Raw genomic sequence first — 23,226 nt, 5'->3', positions numbered from 1 at the left:
TTCCAAAAGCAGACTTGATGACATAAGTTATCCCGGCAAGCCATTTGATCAAATAAGGGAGTCGACGTTACTATATAAATAATCTCGCTAAGTTTACATAGGGAATTCCAACTGGAATTAGGAAGTCGACTTGACTACATCATTTATCTCGTTAAATCGACTTGATACGCTTTATAAGTCGACTTAATAAGAAAAATTATCTCGGTATCTGAACAAGTCTGATGGCACTTCAAGAGCTCCGTACAAGCTGTATTGGCTTTCCACTGAAGTCAAAACAAATCATATAACCTGCATTACAATGATTTTAAAAAGCTTCTGAAACCAAACTTGTACCAACAACATCAAACAGTGCATCGATGGCAAAAATTATGCGGGTATTACTTCCTTGGGCTTATGGTTTGACTTTAATAGAAGGCAGAACGCTGCTCAAGTTTGTAAGTTATATAAAGTCACTCAACAACGCTTTTTCCATTCACGGTGATTTCTCTTCTGAGTACAACAAGCCAATTTTTTCCCTTCAAAGACTTTACTTCCAAGGTTTTGAAAATGACTACTGTGTGGAAGCTCGTTGTTCTTGGAGCCACTTTTGTCACGGTTTCATCTTTTGCTGTAACGGTGAGTGTAGACAAGTAAGTGTATTAAACCTTCGTATCATATTAAAATTGGCTGCTTAGGTTTTGTTTCGAAGCATTAGTCCATTACTTCATAAGTACTGTTGGTAATATTTCACATCAGTGTATCAATCATCTCTGATTGATAGAAGTTCCCCAAGCATTTTCTCTTAGTATATGTACATGAAGTAATGAGTGCAGTGTTCGTTTTTGAGCAAATTGAAATCACCCTTCAACATATGTAATTGCTGAATAAATCAAACTCGCGTATTTACGCATTCAATCGGGACATACACCTCTGCCATCCCTTATTCCTTTTAAATTGCAAACAATCCTTTTCACTTACATTTGCGTGCCTTTTAAGCTACGATTGATCAAAGGTGAAATTTTTCTGTGTGTGAACGCAAGTTACATTAACTTAAGTGTTTAATTGCATTGTCAGATGTTTGAATGTCCATGATGGTTCAGCTAAACCGATTTACGTTTACTGAAATCCAAACGTTCTTTGCCATCCCTTAAATAACGAACTGAATGACACCCACTGATCAATTTAAATGCCATTCAAAGGGACTGTGGGGTCTATAGCACGCTATTATGCAGGCCGTTAGTGATTGAAGGTGGTGGGGCCGGCATATTCAATTAAAAAATGGAGCCCTTGCATCCAAAGTGTTTATCGTTGGGACACGAAGTGCCTGTTTAGATTGGTTTAAAAGGGGAATTCCATTATTGTCCGTAAATAATCTTTAGTGCCCATGAAATTAAACTAAAATGGTTGATTTAAGCTGATAATGTATATTTTGTGGATGCACAGGGTCCTGGGATTATAACTTAATTTTCACACCAGACACAAGCACCGAGTTTAATCAATACGTTCAGTTGTAGCGCAGGGCGTACATGCGCAGTATGTACACACCAGTGCGCGCGCACTTTGATCTTGTTCAACGTCGCTTGTACGCCTGCTGGTTGTTTGTTGTTGCAAATAGAGAGACATCCGAGTGTTCGGAGTTGCAACAATCCGTTTAGGTTTGTGCATAGGCTGTAACCTGCATAGACATTTCAGGATCTCGGATGGGTGATAATTTTCTTTTAAAAAAAGGGCTGACAGCAGTATTTCAACCATTTTGTTGTTCCCGTGTAAAGACGCAGCAGTTGGCTTGCCACTTTTCATGTCACTGCCTTTAATCTGAACACGTGTGTGTCATCTTACCCTCTATAAACGTGTCAAATGTTTAAAATTTGTCAGAGATTTGCGTTAAATTTACCTTTAAAACGTAAATGCTTTGGTTTTACAGTGTACAGGCCTATGATATTCTTCTAAAATTCTTCTAAATATTGTATTCTTCTAAACCCTTGTGAGCGGACACCTGGAAAGCTCATTGCAATCGTACTTAGATGCCTTGAAAGACCGATAACTCATCGAGGAAATGATACAATAAGAGAAAACTTAACAAACTTGCAGAAAGAAAAATGAAGAAGCAAAACGGTGTTCAGAGCAAAAAATATGAAATTAATTTCCCCAATATTGAAAATTTTTCTGTTGGTATTTTGGTATTATGAACATCGCTATCGATGGTGTCATGGTGTCACTACCCTGTAAACATTTCAGATGTCCATTGCTGGGCAAAGTCATCCTTTCAAAATTACCCGTCAACCTATGACCGTGTCCACTTTTTTATGAATCAGGAACCCAATCTCGAAGTTCTTCCATCCAAGGAGGAGCAGCTGCTGCAACTATACAGTGAGGACTTGGCTGACATGACCCCACAAGAAATCGCCAAGTTTCTCTTTGACGACTTAAAGTCCGGTGAAGTTATTTTTACCCGTTTTCTTTCTAACTCGTAAATGATTTCAGACTTTACAAGCTACAAAAGCAAGTTTCTGTTACACCCCAATTATGCTCGTTTCTACCAACACTCGCTTGTCGCCCAGCACTGGCACATTAAGCTTTGTAAACTAAGTTTGGTCTTAGTGCGGTCTTTAAAAAATTCTTCCAGCTTTTAAACAACGCTGCTTTCTCAGAGATCCCATTTACAAGACAGACACGTAACAGTTCGTCTTACACTGTACCTGATAAGGTTGGTTGACCACTTACGTAATCTTTCACTTTTCTACTTAACGTTGCTTAAATCGGAGGGGGTTGCGTATTTCTATTAAATAGAGAGGACCGTTAACCCTTTTTGCATTTCTTTTACCCTTAACTGATTTAAGACACAATCTACCTGCTAGTCTTTCCGGTTCAGCTTTACTTTGGGTGCAATCATTTCATACCCGCGGGGCAGCCTGGCGCCCCCTTTTTTGTGAATGCATGGCGAATCGCATCCAAGCTGCAACAGACATATAATACAAAATCTCAGGCATTGTTAACTTTAAATTCCCATTCCCACATTGCATATCTGACAGCAGCCATTGACGTTTATTCTCTTCTTGATAATTTCTAGCTGGTTCTTTAGAAGTCATGGACAAAGGAGTTTCAGGTTCATGCAAGTTAGGTCATCACTCAGCCGAGTGCTGCGGTGAAAGGTCCTCTTCAAACGCATCAATCTCACTGGTAATGATCGTTTTGAATATTCTACCCAGTTCTTTGGAGTAACTTGGTGATGTAAAAAAAACGTGAATAGGGAGGCAAAAAGTCTAACGTTTGAAACTCGGTTGTGTCCCAACTAAGAAAAATAAAATATTTTGTATGTTGAAATCCTCTTTTGTCTTATTGCTTTGGCCATGGATACCACAAGCAAAACAATTTGCCAAATCTGAGGACTCAAAGAGGCATGACATTTTTGGCCGTTTGCTATTTTTAATGGGTTCCACATATTTCGTTAAGGTTGCGGCTTTTAAAACAAAGATAACTAGTTTGACTCATTAATTAAATAGCAGGTGGTTGTTGCTTCTTTGTTGTTGCTAAAGAGGTAAAGACTTTATCTTCATTTCCATTCAAGCATGCGTTTTTGTCGAGCTTCTTACACAAGATTATGCCCTTCATCTCAAAATAACCGTCCTTGGTAGAACAATTCTCGACAAATCGGTGTCAGGTAAGACTTTGATGAAGGAGGGATTTTTAGATTCCTTGTTCTGGCTTTTTTGTTTGATGAAACAAATTTAACGATTAAACGTCAAGGACGTCATTGCTATAGCTTATTCTGTCAACACGAAAGAATTCAACTCTGGGCTAATCAAATTAGACTTATATCATATTGAGAAAAGCTTTCTTCTCTGGAGGACAAAAAGTGGCTATCTGCTTTTCTACTATCAAAATAGTAGAAAGGCATTTTAAGTCTTGGGACATGCAATACTTGACGTTTCTACTTTTCTGCTACCTCAAAAGCAGAATGACCATTTTATTGTAATCCATTTCTCCACCTTTCTGCTTTTTTGCTACGACAAAAGTAGTTTTACTTTTCCTCTTTTTGATTGCGGCCGAAAAGTTGCCATCTGCTTTTACCTGTCAAACAAGCAGGAAAGTGGATTGAACGTTTTGACGACAACCGTGAATTCAACTTTTCTGCTTTTGTGAAATCCGAAAAGTAGATTTTACATAGGTGGCCGAAAAATGGCCATCTGCCTTTCTGTCCTCAATAGGCAGTGCATGGGGTCGTGAGCCGGTAGGTCACGACCATTTCCGTTCTGGGGAGTGAAGACATATAGAAACCAACTCTTAACCATGTTTTCTGCGGACAAATCCCATACGGCAGTATCAGTGTCCCCGTGAGGCAGAGAAAACAGCATCTCAAAGGAAATACAATTTTACGACTTTCATCCAATAGACACACAAGCTTGCTAACGCCAAGGAGAAAATGTGAATCTTTCATCATAAATGATAGGATGGACTGTAATTATTGGTGTATATGTCCTCAATCCCGAAGAAAGGATATGGCAATAACCTCAGGTTAACGACCCCGTTTACGGTCCTTGGAAAACAGAAAAGCCGATGCCCACTTTTCGGCCGCCTATGTAAAATTGCTCCTCCAGTATGAAAAAGCAAAGCAACAAATTAGAATTCACGGTTGTTGTCAAAACGTTCGATCCTCATTTCTGCCTGCTCGAAAGGAGAAAAACAGATTGCCGCTTTTCTGCAAATGAAGAAAAAGTAAAATCTATCTGCTTTTCTTGAAGTAAAAAAGCAGAAAAATAGAAAAATGCATGACCCGGCAGAAAAGTACAAAAAGTCGAAATTCCATGTGACAAGAACATATAATCTGCTTTTCTACCATTCTGACAGCAGAAAAGGAGATGGCCACTTTTCGTCCTTCATATTCTTCCTAAAATAAAATAGACATCATTTCGTAGAATGAGATGAAAGTTAGTAGGTGCAAGTTATCAATTTTTCTCAAAAGCAATCAGAGTTTGTCAATGTTTATCTCAAACTATGACTATACTTTGAATAGTTATCAAAATAGCGCAGTTATTTCAATAGCTGATTTTAGGTACCAACAAAACATACATAAGCTAGACCTCTTCGAGTGTTTAAGACAAAAGCGTTCACCAGGCTCACTGATTTCTGATTTAAAAAAATGATTCGTCTCCAAACTGCAGCTCTTGAACCACCGTCAATCTGTGTAGACGCCCCGAGAGTGAAACTGGCTAAACTCTGCCTGGAGTTCCGTGACGTCCAATTTATAGGCGGCTGTCACGCATGCCTTGCATTGGAAGTCCGTGTCCTTTTTAAGACTGTATTTGAAGTTACCTTGGGATGCATTGACATCTAAACAGACTCTGTTGGAAAGGAAATTGCCAATTTGGTCAGAAAAAAAGCTAGTCAGAGGATGTTCTTCCTCCGAAAGCTTGAGAAATTTCATGTGAACAGCACTCTCATACCCTGTTTTATCAATCAGTTATTCAGAGTGTGGTAACGTTAACTTTCATTTGCGCCTTTGGTAGTCTGACCAAAGAACAAAAGGACAGACTAGATCATACTAGGAAATGGCACAAAGATTAATAGGCCAAGAACTTGCCCTTGTCCAAGTCATTTATGATAATTGTCTTTGTAAAATTGTAAAACGATAATGTGAGACATAACCCATTCACTCAGCGAATGTTACATGTTTAATAGTTCTGGGATTCATCTTAACCCCCCCCCCCCGCTGACGTCAGCCTCGATACAGTCATTTATTCCAAATTCAATCCACAGTTATAATGCAAGTGTGAGACGGTAACTATTTATTTGGATATCCCCCTGACACACTTTTATTGGTAATTGTCACACCATGGGTCTGTCCTTCCCCTGGAGGACGACAGTGAAGATGGAAGAAATAAATGGATAAATTGATCAAACACTGGACCATTAATTTATGTTGACCGTACTGATACACATATTTAATTCTACATAAAAATCATGAAAATTATTACTACAAAAAATTAAAGGAACAAAATGACACTGGGTTAGGTAGAGGGATTAACTCTAGCGCCAAGAGGCACTACACTGGAATTTCTACACCCAGTCTACTCGCTGGAACTGAGTGTCACTGGCCAGATGTAATTCTGAAGAGAGGTTCCCTGCCCTATCACTGTTGGCTCCATGGGCAAACCTGAAGTCAGAATGATGTAGCAATCTGGACACACATACCTGTTTTTTATACAAAGTGTGGACATTCCTTTGCTTTCCTGTGGTTAAGGAAGCTTGAGGAAAATGCTCCTTTTCTCTAACTAGGATAATTCCGTCGAGCTGGATTTTTGAAGATGATTTCCTGGACTGTTCGTCTTCATTTTGCCACAGCTATACTTGTGCGGTATTTCCTTTGTTCTCGTGTACAAAACTCCCACACAACACGTACAAATTTCAAATCACTTCAATTTAAACCAAATTCACTTTCCTGGGTTGAAATTTCGACCGTATGTCCCTTACATAAAACACTTCAATTTGCGACGGATGTTTACCCATCAAACATTTACCCTTTTTGAGCTATTTCCAAATATTGCTCGTTTGTGTCACAACTCATCCTAACCTTTTGCGTGTAGCCAATCAATGACCTCACACATGAGGGCTTGCGCTTGAGGGTGGAAAACGTGCTGTAACTGTAAAACTTTATATAAAACACCGTATGGGGACGTTTTTGTGCACTCTAGTTTCTTTCAGCTGCAACGTCACAGGACTGTGTTTTGAAGTCTGCAAGTCACTGTGTTAATCGTTTTAATTCTTGCAAGGCAGTTGCATTAAAATCTTCTTCCAAGGGGATGAAGGAATCCATGTGATATTCTTACCAATTTGGAAGGGTTCTGTGCGGAATGGGTAGAAAATAATACTTGAGATCACAAACAAATAAAAAAATAAAAGTCATGCTAGATTAACATGGATCTAATTATGTAATTAAATGCTGATAAAAAGCAAAGCCTAATATGTCAAAGTTTAATAAGGGTAAGTTTATTCATGCAGATAAAAAGAAACTCTTAACAGCAAATTGAAATTGTTGTTACTCAGGCTTCTTTTCTTTCTCACTGCCAAAATAAAAATGAAATATACATTCCTATTCATGCAACTTTATTGTCACGAAGAAACAAATCTTTCGCACAGAACCAGAAAGCTAGTATACATACAGAATGCTCTCTAACAGCAATACGTAGTCTATATCTGTAGAACATGTGTATACTATACGGAGACTGTAGAAATGCAGCCAGGCACAAAATGATGCCCAATATTGGATTCTTTGCCGACACTAATATAATAAAATACCCAACTATCATTTTTGAATGCTAAATCTCCTACCTTCAATTAGGTCGCAATATCAAGACTTATTGAGAGTTCAAGATGGCTTTGAAGCTTGGTCTGCGCAGCTGCCAGCGCAAAAATACATGAAATAAAATGATGAGACTTGATGAATTTGTTTGGAGTTTAGTGACGCTATCACAAAGCGTCCATCGAACACCGTACACTCCATTCGTATTTGATTTGGAAGTAAAGTTTTGTCCAACTGCTAAATCAGGTCTTACTTAGATTTAGAGTTTGTTAGTTTTAGCAGTTTTGTACCACCACTCTAAAAGACAAATGCCATCTCTTTGCAAGTTGGAACACCGATTGCTCTCTGGCGTTTCATTATTGATTTTTAGCTTGAATTGTGCAGAATCTGGAGTGTACGAATATACGAAGTGTTAAATAAACAAATATTGACTGTTTTTATCTGTTGGTAAGTAAACCTTGTAACCTTCGGTGATCCATATTCAGCAGTCTATTTTCATTAACAGCCGTTAATGCGTCTTCCCTAAACAATCCAGCGGAAGTATGGGTCATAGAACGCTATTAGATCTTGAATTGAATTTTGGCACGTAAAAGGCACTTTTACGATCTTTGTGGCCATTTCCTTCGTAAAACGTTGTTAGAAAGAAAATTATGATAATATCTTTTCCATTTGCAATGTTTCTACAGACCCAACAGACACGCCATTGTACTGTTCTATGTACTTATGCCAATTGATGTCAGTTATGCCGTTAAAAACAAACACCAGCAATAACATGATATTCACCTGTGAATTCATAGCCAGCTAAATTCAACAATTATTCAAGATATACAGAGCACTGATGACGAAACAAATAATTAATGGAACTTACAAGGTCAGCACCAATGAATAGTATGCAAAATTTATTTTGGAAAAGGAATAAACAAACAACATACTGTTACTGAAATTTGCATTAACTGCGTTTTTTACTTTTTGGGGTTTTTTTTGGCTGACAATTATATAGTCTTCACCAATAAGCTGTGGTTACTGTTCAACCACACATATTGATATTTCAATGACAAGATATCTTTTTTATATCCAATTCTGATTATTAAGTTATTCACACGGAGGGCAACGACACTAAAGTGTGATCAGAATGTTAAAACATTGTGAATCTTCCGAATACGTTCCATGTCAATTATGTGCTTCGGGTCCAGATCATTTATTTTCAAGCTCGATCAAGGTCAATTTACTGTATATGTGCTATGCTATATATGCTATGTCTGGTCTAGTACAGCATATACCATAGTTGCAAAGGAGTAGTACTAGCTTTCGGTATCTTGACAACACAGTATCTTGGACGTCTTGTGGCACAGAATACACAATGTGTCATGAAGACTGTCCAGATATTGTGGGATACATCGAACACGTAAAGCTGTATGCATGTGAAAATTCGTAACATGTACATGTATATCCCAACCACATGTAAATTGTCTAGACAGTCCGAAATATTTTGGCAAAATTTAACAGTCTAGGTCTAGGTACGAATTAGGGCTGGCTGACCCTCTTTGATCTAATCAAAAACGAGGAATGCGCACCAATATGTCCATATCCATGCAAAGGGGATTACAACATTTAAGACGGTTTCCTTAGCACGGAAAAATGGTTTTCAAACATTCCACATTCTCGTTTCTTTATACCACTAAGTTACCTCAGTAAATTGGGTAGAGTATTCAAGGCAATCCTTACCATTGACACAGTGGCGTGTGAAGAGGATCCTGAAAGACAATGTAGCGCACCACTTGTTTAAATAACGTGCGTCTACCTGAAAGTCCTTTACGCGTGACCTCTGAAGCACTAACTAGAAACCATAAAAAGGAGAATATACGTGAAAGTTGGTCTGCTGTCAAATTTGGGAATGGGAACTTAAAGATATAAAATGCTTTGAAGTTTGTAATGTACGTCTGTTGGAGCCCAATGCAATTTACCTGCAGGACCAGGTCATGCACACAAAAGGGGCGATAGGTTGCCCAGTATGAATGAGAGCATAGCACCACAAATTGGAAACTCGGAACGTTCTGTTTGTCTCTACATAAACCAAAGCAAATCCTCATGTTTCTTTGACCACCCTCAGAATGCGACACCGTGTACAACCAACGCCCAATACAAACGCGTCTTTGCCTTGGTTGTAAATCTGTAAACGTTTGAAAATTAAACAACTTTGATATTAATAACTAAACGTGTTTGTTTTAAAACATAACACCTAACACTGCAAAGCGTTCATAATGTTTGAACAAGAGGGCATTTAAAACGGCGTTAAAACATTTATACATTTTTCGTTTTACAGTGTGGTCCCAGAACTCGCTAGGATTTCCTTCCACGTCGTCGCTCTCTTTTCTGCCTCGCTATAGTTTGTGACTGCTTCACCCTTTCGCATATGTAAAACCATTTACTGCCAGAAATCCACTGTTGCCCCTACAGACACTCTACTTTAGGGCAAGTACCTCTCGACTACATTTAACAAATGGTTCAGTGCCTCGACCCTGTCATGTGCTGACCACATTCTAGTTCGATCAGTACAGTGGTTGGGAACACACTGCTGGTCTGGTCCAGCTGTTGATCCCATAGCATTGCCCTTGTGCTGTGTTCACTCTTTCTGACCGCAACCTGCAGAGCTGCATGCCGCATAAGTAACTAATTTCGCCACTTCAGTGTTACACCATTTTGCTAAGACAACACACTTCTCCTTGTTTCACAACCAAACTAAGCAACGAAAGAGATTGGGAACAATAAACCAGCCAGTTTGACTGTTATCCAAAACCTTGTATCCAGTTCACTTTGATAAATGATTGACCCTGACTGAAACAATAGTAGTAATGCTATCGCCTGCCTGATACCAGGGGGAACACAAGAACATACAAGTAATGTGGAAAAACTGCCTTAGAAGTTGACAAAAATAATGGAAACCAGAAATACGAGGTTGAATCTTTACAAGCTGCGTATAAAGTAGGAAATAAAACGTAGCACATAATGATGGATATCCCACTTTTTCTGAATTATCTAAAATGTTATTTGTTTCAGATTTGTAATTGTGTCCAATTTACTTATTTCATATCTGGTCAGTAAACTACAAAGTAAGCCTCACCGAGTAGATACTGTCCGTACTACTTCAGTGTTCCCTTTTAAGACCAAAGTGCAAGCACTTGAATAAAAAGAACAATAATTTTTACAGCGAGACGATTCCTTGAAAGAATGGTCACTTCACTGGACAAAGTTGAGTTTATTGGTTAAAATTGTAGAAGGGGTAAAAAAAATGTCCCAATCCTTTAGTGTTAAAATTAAAATTTAGAACAAGTGTTATTTTCATTTCTAAAATTAATGATTGTTTGAATTGGCTTAGACTCTCTCAAACTGCTATTTACTATGTATTTTCATTCCATTCAAAGCCTTCTCTGTTGAGGAGATAGTTATTTCGTTTTAGTCTTTTGAGACCCATGCTGAAAAGGAGAACATTGTATTTTTGACGCCACGACACTTTCTGGCCCCCAAAGCTAGGGAAAACAGTGCTGATATCAAGCGCGTGTATAACAATACCTAGTGCAATGGTGAAGTGCTTTGTCTATTTGAACTGAAATCATTACAGATGTTCGTCTCTGTGCATGAATAGTTTCCACAGATTTCTACTAAATCAGACAGCACCGTCTAACGGCTGAATAAGCCGTTAGACGGTGTTTCTTCTTTCCACTTGTTTGTTTCTTTTGATTACATTTTTTTTTACTTTCTGCCTATCAGATTTCTGAATATAGGTTCCTATACAGTCTCCTCTGTGTGGGTGCTCCGTTAAGGTGCACTCTCAATTCCCAGTACCAGCAAGTTCCCAACGATTTTGATTACAACTATTTCTGAATGTGTGTTTCTGGAAGGGTTCATAAAAATGCCATCTAAAAACAAAGACGATATGTGCACTGCACTTCTGGAACCACATTCGAGAGCAACCGTCCTTCGGATTTCAGTGCAGCATTAACGAATGCTAACTACGAAAATTAATCAATAAAGTCATTGAAGGCAGTAGTTGTTCTTTTCTAGCCAGTTTCTGCAGGTATGGTATAACGACTGTGTTAACTATTAGCCTGCCCTAACGTTTATGGTGTTGTCTGTCTGTCTTTTCAAGTGTTGCCAAGGCCGAACAATGCAGACTGCATTGGCTTTCCCCTGCAGTCCAAACAAATCCTGTAACATCAATTAAAAGGAACGAAACAAAGTTTGTGCATGTTTTACATTTGCAACTGAAAGCAAAAGTACACAAACAAATCAAATAGAGCGTCGATGACACAATTATGCAGGTATGAATTCCATGGGACTATAGCCTTACTGTAACAAAAGTCAGAAGGTTTCTAAAGTTTGTAAGGTATATAAAGTGACTCAACAACAAGTTTTCCATTCACAGTGATTTTCTCTTTCGAGTACACCTGGCCATTTGGTCCATTTCCATTCAAAGACTTGGCTTCCCAGATTTTGAGAATGACTGCCATGTTGAAGCTGGTGGCTCTTGCAGCTGCGTTTGTGACGGTTTCATCTTCGGCCATAATGGTGAGTACCGACTAACAAAGCGTGCTAATAAACAATTGGCACATCTTAAAATGGGTGGTGGTGGCGTGCTTATGTTTTGTTTCTAAACATTGGTCCATTATTTCATAACTGCTGTTAGTTATATTTTACATCAGGGTGTCAATCATCTCTGTTTTTTCCGACAATTTGGAAGATGTGTATCTCAATCCCGATATGCTCATTTGTTTTAAATTGGAATCAACCTATTTTGCTAAGTATTAATTCTTTAAAATGTTGAATTAAATGGATATTTGATTCATGACGATTCAGCCAAACCGATATGTATAGTTTTTTTAAAGCATTGGTGAAGTGACAGCTGGAAAATGGAGAGCTTAGTATACCGTTCTTAGATGCCTTAGAAGACAGATCATTGATCGAAAGAAAGAAAGAGATAGACAAAAAATTATTGTTTGAAACGCAGACAGAACTATAGAAAAACAATACAGTGCGTAGATCCATTTACGACCAAAATTTGTCAACTTATTTTTGTTTAAATCCAATAAGATTAGTTGGTAGGTATTTTGGTAGATTTTCATTACACAATTTCATTAACCCTACACTATCAGATAAGTCTTTATTCGTAAACAGGCATGTGATAACTGTCTACTCATGTCCCGCTTGCATTCACTACCAAAGCTGTGTCATGATTTGTGTAAGCCTGTGTGTGTAACTTAAATTGAATGCTAAATGCTCCACTTGGCATCACAGCAAATGTAACTCAATACTAAAATACCGAGAAAAAAACGGTAAAGGACAAGTTTTCACCTTGTAAGATTGCACATTTGTTATAACTGGCAGCAAATACGTCAAAATGAAATCCAAATCAAGATTTTGTAATCCCTTAAAATGATGAATGAAGGTGATGCATGATGCAAAAGAAAGTCAGGTCAGTGTTACTGCGGAAAATATTACCATGTTATGCGTTGTTTTCAAAATGTGCGCCAAATTCAATTTTATTTTTTTATATGCAATAGCACATTTTCTGAGAAAATCTGTTATCGTTTAATTGACCTTGTCTGTGCCACTTTAATTAATGCTTGATCAGTCAGCTACAAGTTGATTTGCCCAAAAAACGCATTTATTTCATGTTGGCGACAAAAGATGTCCCGAATATTTAAATAAATATAAAAAATATAAATTCTTTGTATGTAACAAAGAAATTAGTTACAAAAAATAATGAGAACTGGCGTATTATCAAGTTTGGCTGCTGTACATAGTTTGTTTATTTTCAGCATTAAGGGAAAAAATGAAGCAGTTTACTTTTGGGTTTCTCCATCATACCACATCATACCAATAGTAATTGAGACCAGACCAGAAACCTAAGATAGGAGGTAGGAGACAGTACAATATGATACACTGCAAGGACAGGCAACAGTAAGACAGATATGCTACCAGTTGAAACCAGACCATTTGAAGCATTGAAGTAGGCTGACATGATTACATGAACTAAGTTTTATTAATACAAACTATGCAGGTTTTTGGTTTCTAAGTAAATGCATTTAGGGTTGAGAGTCTTGTAAGATCCATGTTAAGGTTGGTTTAAAAGGACGAAAATCTTTTGGATAAGACTGTTTTCTGAAAAGGAATACGGTTATAATTAACACTATAGTCATCCAACGTTACTTCTGGTTGCATAGGAATGTAACGAGGAGATGGTTTTATATCATAGTCATTAAAGGTGTGAAGTAAAATACCATGTTTGTAGATACACAAATTTACCGAAATTCTAATGTTAAAAATGTAGTTTATATTTAGTATTCCTTACTCCACAAATAATTGAGTTGCGTGAGTTAAGTAGTCCGTTTTTGATATTGTTGGACAACTTTCTTCTGCAAAATAAACAGCTTGTTCCGTTGACACGTCGAGCTACCTGAGGTAAGAATAATTTAAGTTTCTTAAAATTAGTGTTTTTATACAAAAATTAAAGGTATAATGTTTAACAGGACATTACTTTTTACTCTTAACGCCAACGAATTCGGAGATTTTAGTTCACGACACGTCGATGTGTTTACTCCAAGAGAGATTCTGATCCAGTTAAAGACCCAGGACTTTCGACCTGGTTCTGAGGAGTACTACACCGACTGAGAAAAAGTAGTTTATGTTGAATTTTTTGGGTTCGAGCTAATAATCATGCAATTTGTCTTGAGTAAATTAACTGGGAATTCTTTTAGACAAGAGCCATTCATTCACCTTCAAAGTTCTGTATTTAGACTGCTAATGGCTGTATTAACATTACGGTGGTTATGAAACAGACTCGTTTTATCAGCAAAAAGACGATAGCAAATTTTATTGAAAACATTAACATATATGATAAATATCATGACACCCGATAAGTCCTGTGGAACACCACAGGCAATAGTCCGATGTGTTGAAATAGCGGATTTAGCAGAAACAAACTGCTTCCTAATTTGACAAGTAACTCCCAAACCTGTCTCAGGCAATTCCACGTATGCAAAAGTGATCCGATTTGTGAACTTGATTTACAGTATCAAACGCCCTACACAGGTGAGTACAGGAATACGCCAACGGAGAACTGTCTGTGTTCAGTTTTCAGCAGTTTATAGAACACATCGACAGGCGTAGATCCTGATGGATGGGGTATATATCCCCCAAGCGTTTTTACACAAGGATTAGCTATCTAACCGACTCACCCGTCAGGTGTTCGTGCTGCAATAAAGTTTACAGCCATCTTTAGCGAATTCTGAGGACCAACATGCATTCAATAGCACTCAAAACATTTTTAAAAGACCTTAAATGTCGTATTGACACAAGGATCTGCAGGAATGAAACATACTTTAAACTATATGTACATTGGTATAATGAAGATTGCTTTTCAATGGCTTGTGTCTTTACCCCGCTAACGTTTTAGATTTCCATTGCTGGGCTAGTCATAACCTTACTACATGTCATCCCCATCCTCCCTGTTCCCATCACAAATTTATTCTATGACCATGTGCGCTTTTTGTGAATCAGGAATCCGGTCTCGAAGTCCTGTCATCCAAGGAGGAGCAACTACTGCAACTGTACAGCGAGGACTTGGCTGAAATGACCCCGCAAGAAATAGCCAAGTTTCTGCTTGTCGACCTTAAGTCCGGTGAAGTTATTTTTACCTATTTACTTTTCAAGTTGGAAATGATTTCAGAGTTTACAAGCTACAAAAGCTAGTTTTTGTTACGCCCAAACGATGCACAGTCCCACCTACACTCGCTTGTCGCCCAGTACCCACACTTTGAACTTTGCAAACTAAGCTTAATTTTATTGCAGTCTCGATCAACAATAGATGGCTGTGAACAATCTACACTGTACCTAATAACACATTTTACAAAGGCTTGGATGACCACTAATATAAACTTCCATTTTTCGAATTAATCTTTGCGACGAGGAGTTCTAATTTCCAAAGGTTTGATGCGAAAAAGTTCTAAAGTGCGTGTTCAAAAGCAGAAGTGAATCACCCCTGGAGAGGGAATGAACATTTCCACTTCGATACAGAAGACCTTTAACTTAAATGTTTAAACAAATAATGTTACCTGGTAGTTTCTACAGCTAACCTAAACTTGTGGTGCAATGCTTTCATTCATGCTTGGCAACCTATCGCCCCTTTTTGTGTGCATGACCTGGCCCCGCAAGGTGAATTGCATGGGGCTCCAACAGATGCACATTACAAACTTCCAGGCTTTTTTATCTTTAAATTCCCATTCCCAAATAACACATTTGACAGAATTCCACCATTAACTTATATGTTCCTTTTTATGATTTCTAGTTAGTGTTTCAGAAGTCACGGGTGAAGGACTTTCAGGTAAATGCACGATATCTAAACAAGATCTATCAGCTGAGTGCTGCGCCACATTGTCTTTCAAGGTCCTCTTTAAACACCACGTTGTTGAAGGTAAGGATTGCTTTGAATATTCTACCCAGTTACCGAGGTAACGTAGTGGTATAAAGAAACTAGGATGTGGAACCTAAGATTTCAAGACAAAAAGTTTGAAAACCAGTTTTTTTTTCTGTGCAAAGGAAACCGTCTTAGATGTTGAGATCCCCTTCCCATGGATCTGTTCTAATGTCAATCGCGTCATTTGGACCTGATTTCGTTTGTAGTGATACTTTCTGTCAATTGGTGTCAAAAAGGTTGATGTGCACAATTTATTATATTTTGAACAGCTTTAGCCATGGATAGCAAAAATAAAATACCATGCAACTTAATTGTTGATCTTAGAAGGAACTTCTTGGATGCCAAATCATCTGACTCAAAAGAAACGGTATTTTGTCTATTTGCTTCGTTTTTTGTGTGATATATATTTTTTAAGGGTTGTTATTTTAATTAAAAGTAAAACATAAGTTTGACCTATTCCGTAGTACGAGCTTTATGCCTAGAAGCTATAGTCAAAGTTTGATCTCGTTAATATACTGTACCATTCTGACTACAGATTCTTCCCCTCGGGTTGCTCGAGTCTTGTTTTGCGGTTCACAGGGTGACGATTTTTTTTCTTACTTTCAATATCATTCAAGCATGCGCTTCCGTCAAGGTTCTTACACAAGCATATGGTCTTCATATCAAAATAACCGCAGGTACTTTTACAATTTACAACAAAGAGATATCAGGTAAGACTTGGATAAAGATTGGATTGTTAGATGGCTTGGGCTGGATTTGTTTTTATGAAACAAAGTTTACGATTAAATGTCAGGGACGTCATTGTTATAGCTCTTCCTATCAATACACACAAAAATTCAAGTGGGGGCTAATCAGTGTAGAGTTATTTAGTTAATTGACATTATATCGTCAAGGTTGAGTAACAGGATTGTTCGAAGTTGCACTTTTAGCTTGGGAAGTGAAAGTTGTCATTCTTACTCCAAAGCAATGAGCGCCAAAAATATACACATACCTATTTTTCACTGGTGGCATTCATACCAGTCCTGGAAAGAACAGCCCCCCCCCCCCTTCAAAAACAGAGAGGCATTATAAACGCATCAGAATCCAACTTTTTGACATTCTTTTTTTATTATTATCAAAAATGTTTATGTCAAAAATAATGTATTTTTATTGTTTTTCAAATTTGCTCAGCTATTTTAGAAACATAGCTTAGACCTCTTCCAGTTTTTAAGAAAAAGTGTTTTATCGGACTCACTGATTTCTGCGTTAACTAGACTGATTTGTCTTGAAATTGCAGCCCGTGAACCACCGGCGATTTGCGTGGGTGTCCCTAAAATAAAAGTGGCGAAAGTTTGCCTGGACCTCCGTAACGTCCAATGGAGTAACGGCTTCAGTGCATGCATTGCATTTGAAGTCCATGCCTTGTTTATGACTCTGTTGGATGTTCAACTGGGATGCGTTCACTTCTAGAAAGGTTGACCTAACTAACCAGCCGCTACAGAAAACACTCCAATCGTAGTTATTCCAGCAGGATTAGATTATACTAACCTTTATGCTCTGTTCTTAAGGCTATTAGAGTATAACTGACACAAAGCGTGTATGCTATATAATTAAAGTATTTCCCAAAACATAGCACAAAGCTGAATCTTTTGAAGAAAACTGTTCATTCAGACTTGCGTTTAGATGAACATTATGTTTGTTATTAAAGTTGATACAATAAACATTCGGAGCAACCATACAAATTGATGACAATTTAACTTTCAGCAAGCTTTCCCTTTGAGAGTTACAAAAAAGTAGTTTTAGTTTCTTTATAGAAAGTACTCTTTGCAGCGACTCAAGGGAGTCAACTTGTATCAAAGAAACTACACATACAATAAGCATCCCTGTTGCAAATACACATCAGTGGCTGTTAATTGAACAAGGAAAACCTTCAGTAAATAAACCTTTCCTTTTCAAAACAATGCCTTCCATTATGTATGAATTGTCAAAGTCATAAATATTTCACCACTGGCTAACTTTTGGCGCACAGAGGGAAAAGTGAACATTAGCTGCAGCCACATTTCAAAGGAAGAAATTCACAGATATCAAATCGGAGACTTGGGGCACAGGCATTCTCTAGGGGCACCTGCCCCCGGTAGTTACGCTACTGACTCAAGCCAGAGGTTTAGACAGCATTCATTGCATAGTATAGCAAATCTGAATATGATTGGTTGGCTGAAGAAGGCGAGTCATAGTTTTTCAAGCAACTGGTAGGCAGATATCACAACTTCCAATGGCAGTCCATCCTAGTTTAAAATCAGTTAAAATTTTAATTTCTTTGCACTCCTTTAATTTTGATTTCTTTGCACTTTGTCCCTATTCACATTGCTAGAGTCGCGCCAAACGTGAACGTAATGGGCATTTCAGACTCTATTCGTGTATTTTCATCATATATTCTTGATTTATAAGATGATGCTGTCTGTGAGCCATTCAATTCTTTGCTTACTGTTTAGACTCTCTGATTTGCCAATTACTCCCCCCTGACTCATGTTATAAGGTTACAACTGCATGGCTTATCTCATTCCTGAAGATGTTCTGAATAAAGAACAAAATATTGAATCAAACATGGCTTTCATTAGTCTTTATGGAGTCTGCATAATATTGAGTTATCTGAATATTATCAGTGGATGACCTACTGGTATTCTTGATTTGTTGTGGGAAATGAGCACGATTAGCCTGAAGTTAGTACGCACAAAACAAAGTATAACGGTGTTAACAGCAAGAGAACAAGAATTTGTCAGGTGCAATTTAAGAGAAAAATTAGATTCTTTTGGGAGTAGATAAAGAATATGAATAATGAAATAAATACAACGAGCTGCAAACGAGATGTGAACTCTCTTTTGTTCCATATATTGTTCCCATTTTGAATTCATCCTAAATCGCTTCGTAGACTTTGCAGCAACACGTCATCGCTGTTTACTTTTTGAGGGTACAGGGGAAAGAGGTGTAGTGAAGGCTTAGATGACTATACCTCAAACTAAACATGGTCGAAACGCGAAGTCCCCTCACTGCAGAATCAGCACTGCGGCACCAGATGCCTGTTCAGTGTGGCCGGACGAATGAGTGCTACCAGAAAAGACCATTTGGTTGTTGTTTTGTTGAGATGAACGTAGATGTTGCTGCTTGAGCGCTGAAAACATGAACACGCAGGTGCACATTACATGTGCATGCACCAGTCGTCATCTCGAACCCAGTACCCGGAGTAGTAGAGAACTGACAGTTCTGGACCACACGCCCTTTTCCGCCGTTTTTAGCAAAAACCCCTGGGTAGTACATCGACTCAAAAAATCGGGGGAATCCCCTAAAAATCTGGAATTCCAGATTTCCCTCGGTACCTCATCGACCCAAAAAATCTGGCTCTAAAATACCGGGCGAATATATACATTCTGAGCCAAAATCTCTTTTACCCATCACACGCAGTATTCCCTCCGGTCGTACTCCCTCCGGTCGTGCTCGCTACGCTCGCTCACCTTTTGACCCCGGCTGACTAAACAACTCGTGACTGGCACCGGCCTGCACAAACAAAAAAGGGATTTCCCCTTGCGAACAAGTCTCGACTTGCCCGATCTGAACTCTGGACTGGCTTATACAAAATTGGATTAATTATTAAATATGACGCTGACGTTGAAATCCCGTCTGAATAAAAATGAAAAAATTTTTAGAAACCTAATTATAAATAGAACATGTCAACTCAAATGTATATCGTCTCAAATGACCACGAACGTCTAAATGCCGGCAACAAAAACCCAAAAATTACTTATGGCCCCTTTGACTCTGAAAACTTAGTCATTTTAAGACCTGCAAAGAATTCTTCTAAGATTCTCTATTCTCACGAGGGGCAACACAAGCGATTGTTGATTAGACTCGAAGACCCTTGTTACGGTATCAACTCGGTTTACAAATATGGCACTAAGGAACCTACTGGCCAAGATCAAATTTGTTATCAACTGTCTCCCAATACCGAATCGCTGCTATTACGTATAAATGATTCAGTTTACAGACATTTTGAAAAATTAACAGATGAGGCCCTGGAAGACCTCCCCGTGATTACGCGCAACTCTTTTAAGGTGTCTCAGAGATTAGACGACATACCCGACCAAATTAATTACTTAGTTAAGCCGGCTTATACCGATAAAAGTAGGATGTACGTTAAGACAGCCTATGACGCCTCTTTGGTAGATAAATCGTTTAAAGAAATTGATCGCGCTCTTTTTGCAAATAAGAAATGCCACGCGATCTCTTTGATCTCTCCTAAAGATATTTACTACGGCGCCCACGGTTCACTTTCTTGTGGAGCGAGCGTTAGATATCGAGTCATATCGGCTATGCTAACGGTTGAAGAAAAACCTTACCTTTTGGACGCGTTTGATTAAAAGCGAGCAGAGCGAGCGAGTACGACCGAAGGGAGTTAAATAAAAGTTAGTGAAAGTCAATTTAACCTCGGTTAGTTAACCGGGGTTAAATTTTTTTTGCTTTAAATAAATAATCTCTTTATATAAAATGACTGATGCGGAACTTTGCCACTTGCTGAATCTAAAGGAAGTACACATAATTGGGGCAACGAGAAATGTTCAACCGAGGCCACCTTGCGATCACCAAATACTTGAAACGGGTGAAAGATACACGTGTAAACATTGCGGTCAAATTTTTGGGTGGGTTTCTTCGTTTGACGCTGCAGAAGTGGGAGATCGGTATTACAAGCATCACGTTTAGAAAAAACCCAAGCTGCCAAAATCGAGAAAAACGTTGCAGAAGTATAATCTTTCTTTTCAAAACGGCGAAGCGGGTGAAATAGAATATCGATTGAACCAAGTTTTAAATGGTAATATCTCTCGAGGTAAACCGTTGAAGGCTTTAATTGCAGTCTGTTATCAAGACGTCACTGGGGAAACCGAATCTAAAGTGAAAGAACTTTTTGATGTCTCGGATAAGCACTGGGAAAACGCTATGGAGAAGTTTAAAAATAGTTTAATTTAAAAATGGAAACGCATACGTTTTACTTGACTGAAAATCCTCAAACGTTTGAATTAAAAAACGAGATTAACAACATTAAAGGCGATAAAGTAGTCCGAGTCAAAAACATTCAGTTTGAAGCTGAATATTTATACGTGGCGCAAGACACCGACATTCAATGGGATACAAATTTGGACAGAAACGAAAAAAGAAGAAAAGAGACGGCTCTAAAACTTATTTTGACGGGAATGAAAGAACCTATATATGCTTTGCTAGCTCCAAGTTTGGCTCAACCGTTGCCCGAGTCGCAAAGAGGAAGCATCGTGGTGTCTACCGGGTACTACGGAATCGACTGGTTTGATTTTATTTTAAACGCCATTCCGGGCGTGAGTTTTAAGGTGCACTCGGAATCAAAAAGGGTAACCTTAACCATTACGGATCCCAATCTCAAATTGCGGCTCAATAGAGAGGTGGCTAACTTGTTAAACTTACCCGAAAACAAACTTTCGCCCAACGTTATTTATATAGGTGAGTATAACTCAACTCCTATGTTTATTCACTGCCAGCAATTGGAGCACTCTGTAAATTTTTATAACGGAAAGTCTTCTAACCTGCTCGGCGTTATCCCTTATGAATCAACGAATAAAACACCCAAAAAGCTATTATCTCGGAACATAGACGAACTCACCTTTTCTTTGAGAAACGAGCGAGATGAACTCTTAAACAACGTCGGTAAAATTTTGATTGAATTAGATATCTATTAATAAAATGGAGAAAGATATTGAGACGCATACATTTCACTTGACTAATAATCCACAGACATTTAAACTAAAAAACGAGATTAAAAACGAAAAAGGGAGCAAACGTATCTGCGCCAAAAACATTCAGCTAGAAAAAAAGTTTTTTAACATTATGAGAGAGACAGAGATTGAGTGGGGGGTAAAAGAATTATCTAACGAACCCGGTGATGATGGATCAATCAATCAAGCCTTGGTGCAAAAATATAGTGATCTATATATAGGTGAAAAATATGAAATTGAAAAACCAAGTTTACAATTAATAGATGTTTTTTTTGGATTTTATTTTGCGACTCAAAATTTTTTAAGAAACATACAAAAATACACTTTAAATTGGGAATATAATGTTAGACGAATAAAAGTATATAAAGCACACATGTTATCTATAATAAGTGTAATAAAAGACAAATTTACTGATTTTTCTTCTTTTTATTTTGGTGTACATTATAAGCCTTTATATTTTAATCTATTATCTAATGATACTTTACGACAAGAAATGGAAAAAAAGTTAAACCTTCTTGACAGCGGTTCTTATGAAGACGAGCTTTTTGTAATACAAATGCTAGATGACTTTTTTTACCCAAGAATGATTACTGAAATAGATGTAAGTTTGATCATTTCTTTGTCTTTTCAAACGACACTAGCGGGCATTATACACGCCCTCAATCAAATTTTTGATAGATTAGACTATGCAAACCATCTAAAGGGCAGGCCACCACCGACAACTGAAGAGAAACAATTGTTCATTTGGGATACTACGTCTTCTACTGTACAATCTATTTTAAAAGGCCAAGCAAAACCCATATTTAACCAACTTTACACAAAGCAAGCGTTTGAGTCTATAAGTATCTCTGGATTGACTGGCAGCATCACCTTAGAACCCGGGTATTACGGAATTGACTGGTTTGATTTTATTTTAAACGCCATTCCGGGCGTGAGTTTTAAAGTATATGAAAAGTCAAAATCGGTGACTTTAGTCATTTTTGACCCTTATTTAAAACTAAAACTAAACACGCACGTGGGTCAATTGCTCGGCCTGCCTTCTGTTGAATTACAAAACTTTTTTATATACAAAGGTAAATATAACATCGATAGTATCAAATATCTGTTTATACACTGCGAGCAGCTCGATCCAAATTATAACTTTTATGACGGGAAGTCTTCAACTGTACTCAGCACCAGAGACACAGCTCTGTGCAATTTAGAGGTAAACCCAACCTGTAAAAGACTCGTAGATCGGAACATAGACGAACTCACCTTTTCTTTAAAAAACGACAAAGGTAGGTTGGTAAGCGGTGAAGGAGATGGAATTTTGCTCGAGGTGAATATCGTTTAAACACTTTTAATTATAAGATGACGACTAACATATATCCTGATTTAAACTCGGTGGAAGCGAGTGAGTATAACGAGCGAGCTTCAACCGAACAAGCGGAGACAAAGGTTTACAGGCTAAGAAAGATCGAAGAAATTAAATCTCAAATCCAAAGAGAACGCGACGCGCGCGAAGCTAGTTACAAAAAGATCAAACGACTCTTAACCGCGCTTGGATACGTAGAGTACGGCGTAGAAGCACTGGGTGCCACATCGGCGGCCGTAGGCATTCCCGCTATTTTGGGAGTGATCACTGGTCCCGTCGGGCTCGTGATGGAAGGCGTCGCTATCGGTGCGTTTGGCGCTTATGCGGTTCTAAAGTACGCATCTCGTAG

At 38.1% G+C, this 23,226-nt stretch overlaps 2 protein-coding genes across 2 annotated transcripts; both read left to right on the top strand.

Moving 5' to 3' along the window:
- Positions 1-294: 294 nt before the first annotated feature.
- On the top strand, positions 295-6,893 carry LOC147795668 (uncharacterized). The gene is made up of 5 exons (XM_087131066.1): positions 295-615; positions 2,295-2,415; positions 3,050-3,159; positions 3,548-3,640; positions 5,142-6,893. The coding sequence occupies exons 1-4, from the start codon at positions 547-549 to the stop codon at positions 3,599-3,601; spliced, it is 354 nt and encodes a 117-aa protein (XP_086987192.1). The 5' UTR covers positions 295-546; the 3' UTR covers positions 3,602-3,640; positions 5,142-6,893.
- A 4,788-nt stretch (positions 6,894-11,681) lies between these two features.
- Positions 11,682-18,595, top strand: LOC110983122 (uncharacterized). The gene is made up of 5 exons (XM_022242089.2): positions 11,682-11,845; positions 14,837-14,957; positions 15,624-15,749; positions 16,370-16,462; positions 17,029-18,595. Exons 1-5 carry the CDS (start codon positions 11,777-11,779, stop codon positions 17,199-17,201), a joined length of 582 nt encoding a protein of 193 aa, XP_022097781.1. The 5' UTR covers positions 11,682-11,776; the 3' UTR covers positions 17,202-18,595.
- The last annotated feature ends 4,631 nt before the right edge of the window (positions 18,596-23,226 follow it).

Source organism: Acanthaster planci, linkage group LG21 (assembly GCF_054643075.1).
Source record: "Acanthaster planci isolate LZ-2023a linkage group LG21, COTS_SCS, whole genome shotgun sequence".
NCBI classification, from domain to species: domain Eukaryota; kingdom Metazoa; phylum Echinodermata; class Asteroidea; order Valvatida; family Acanthasteridae; genus Acanthaster; species Acanthaster planci.
Note: the sequence above shows the minus strand (reverse complement) of the source record. Positions and strands in the feature narration are given on the sequence as shown.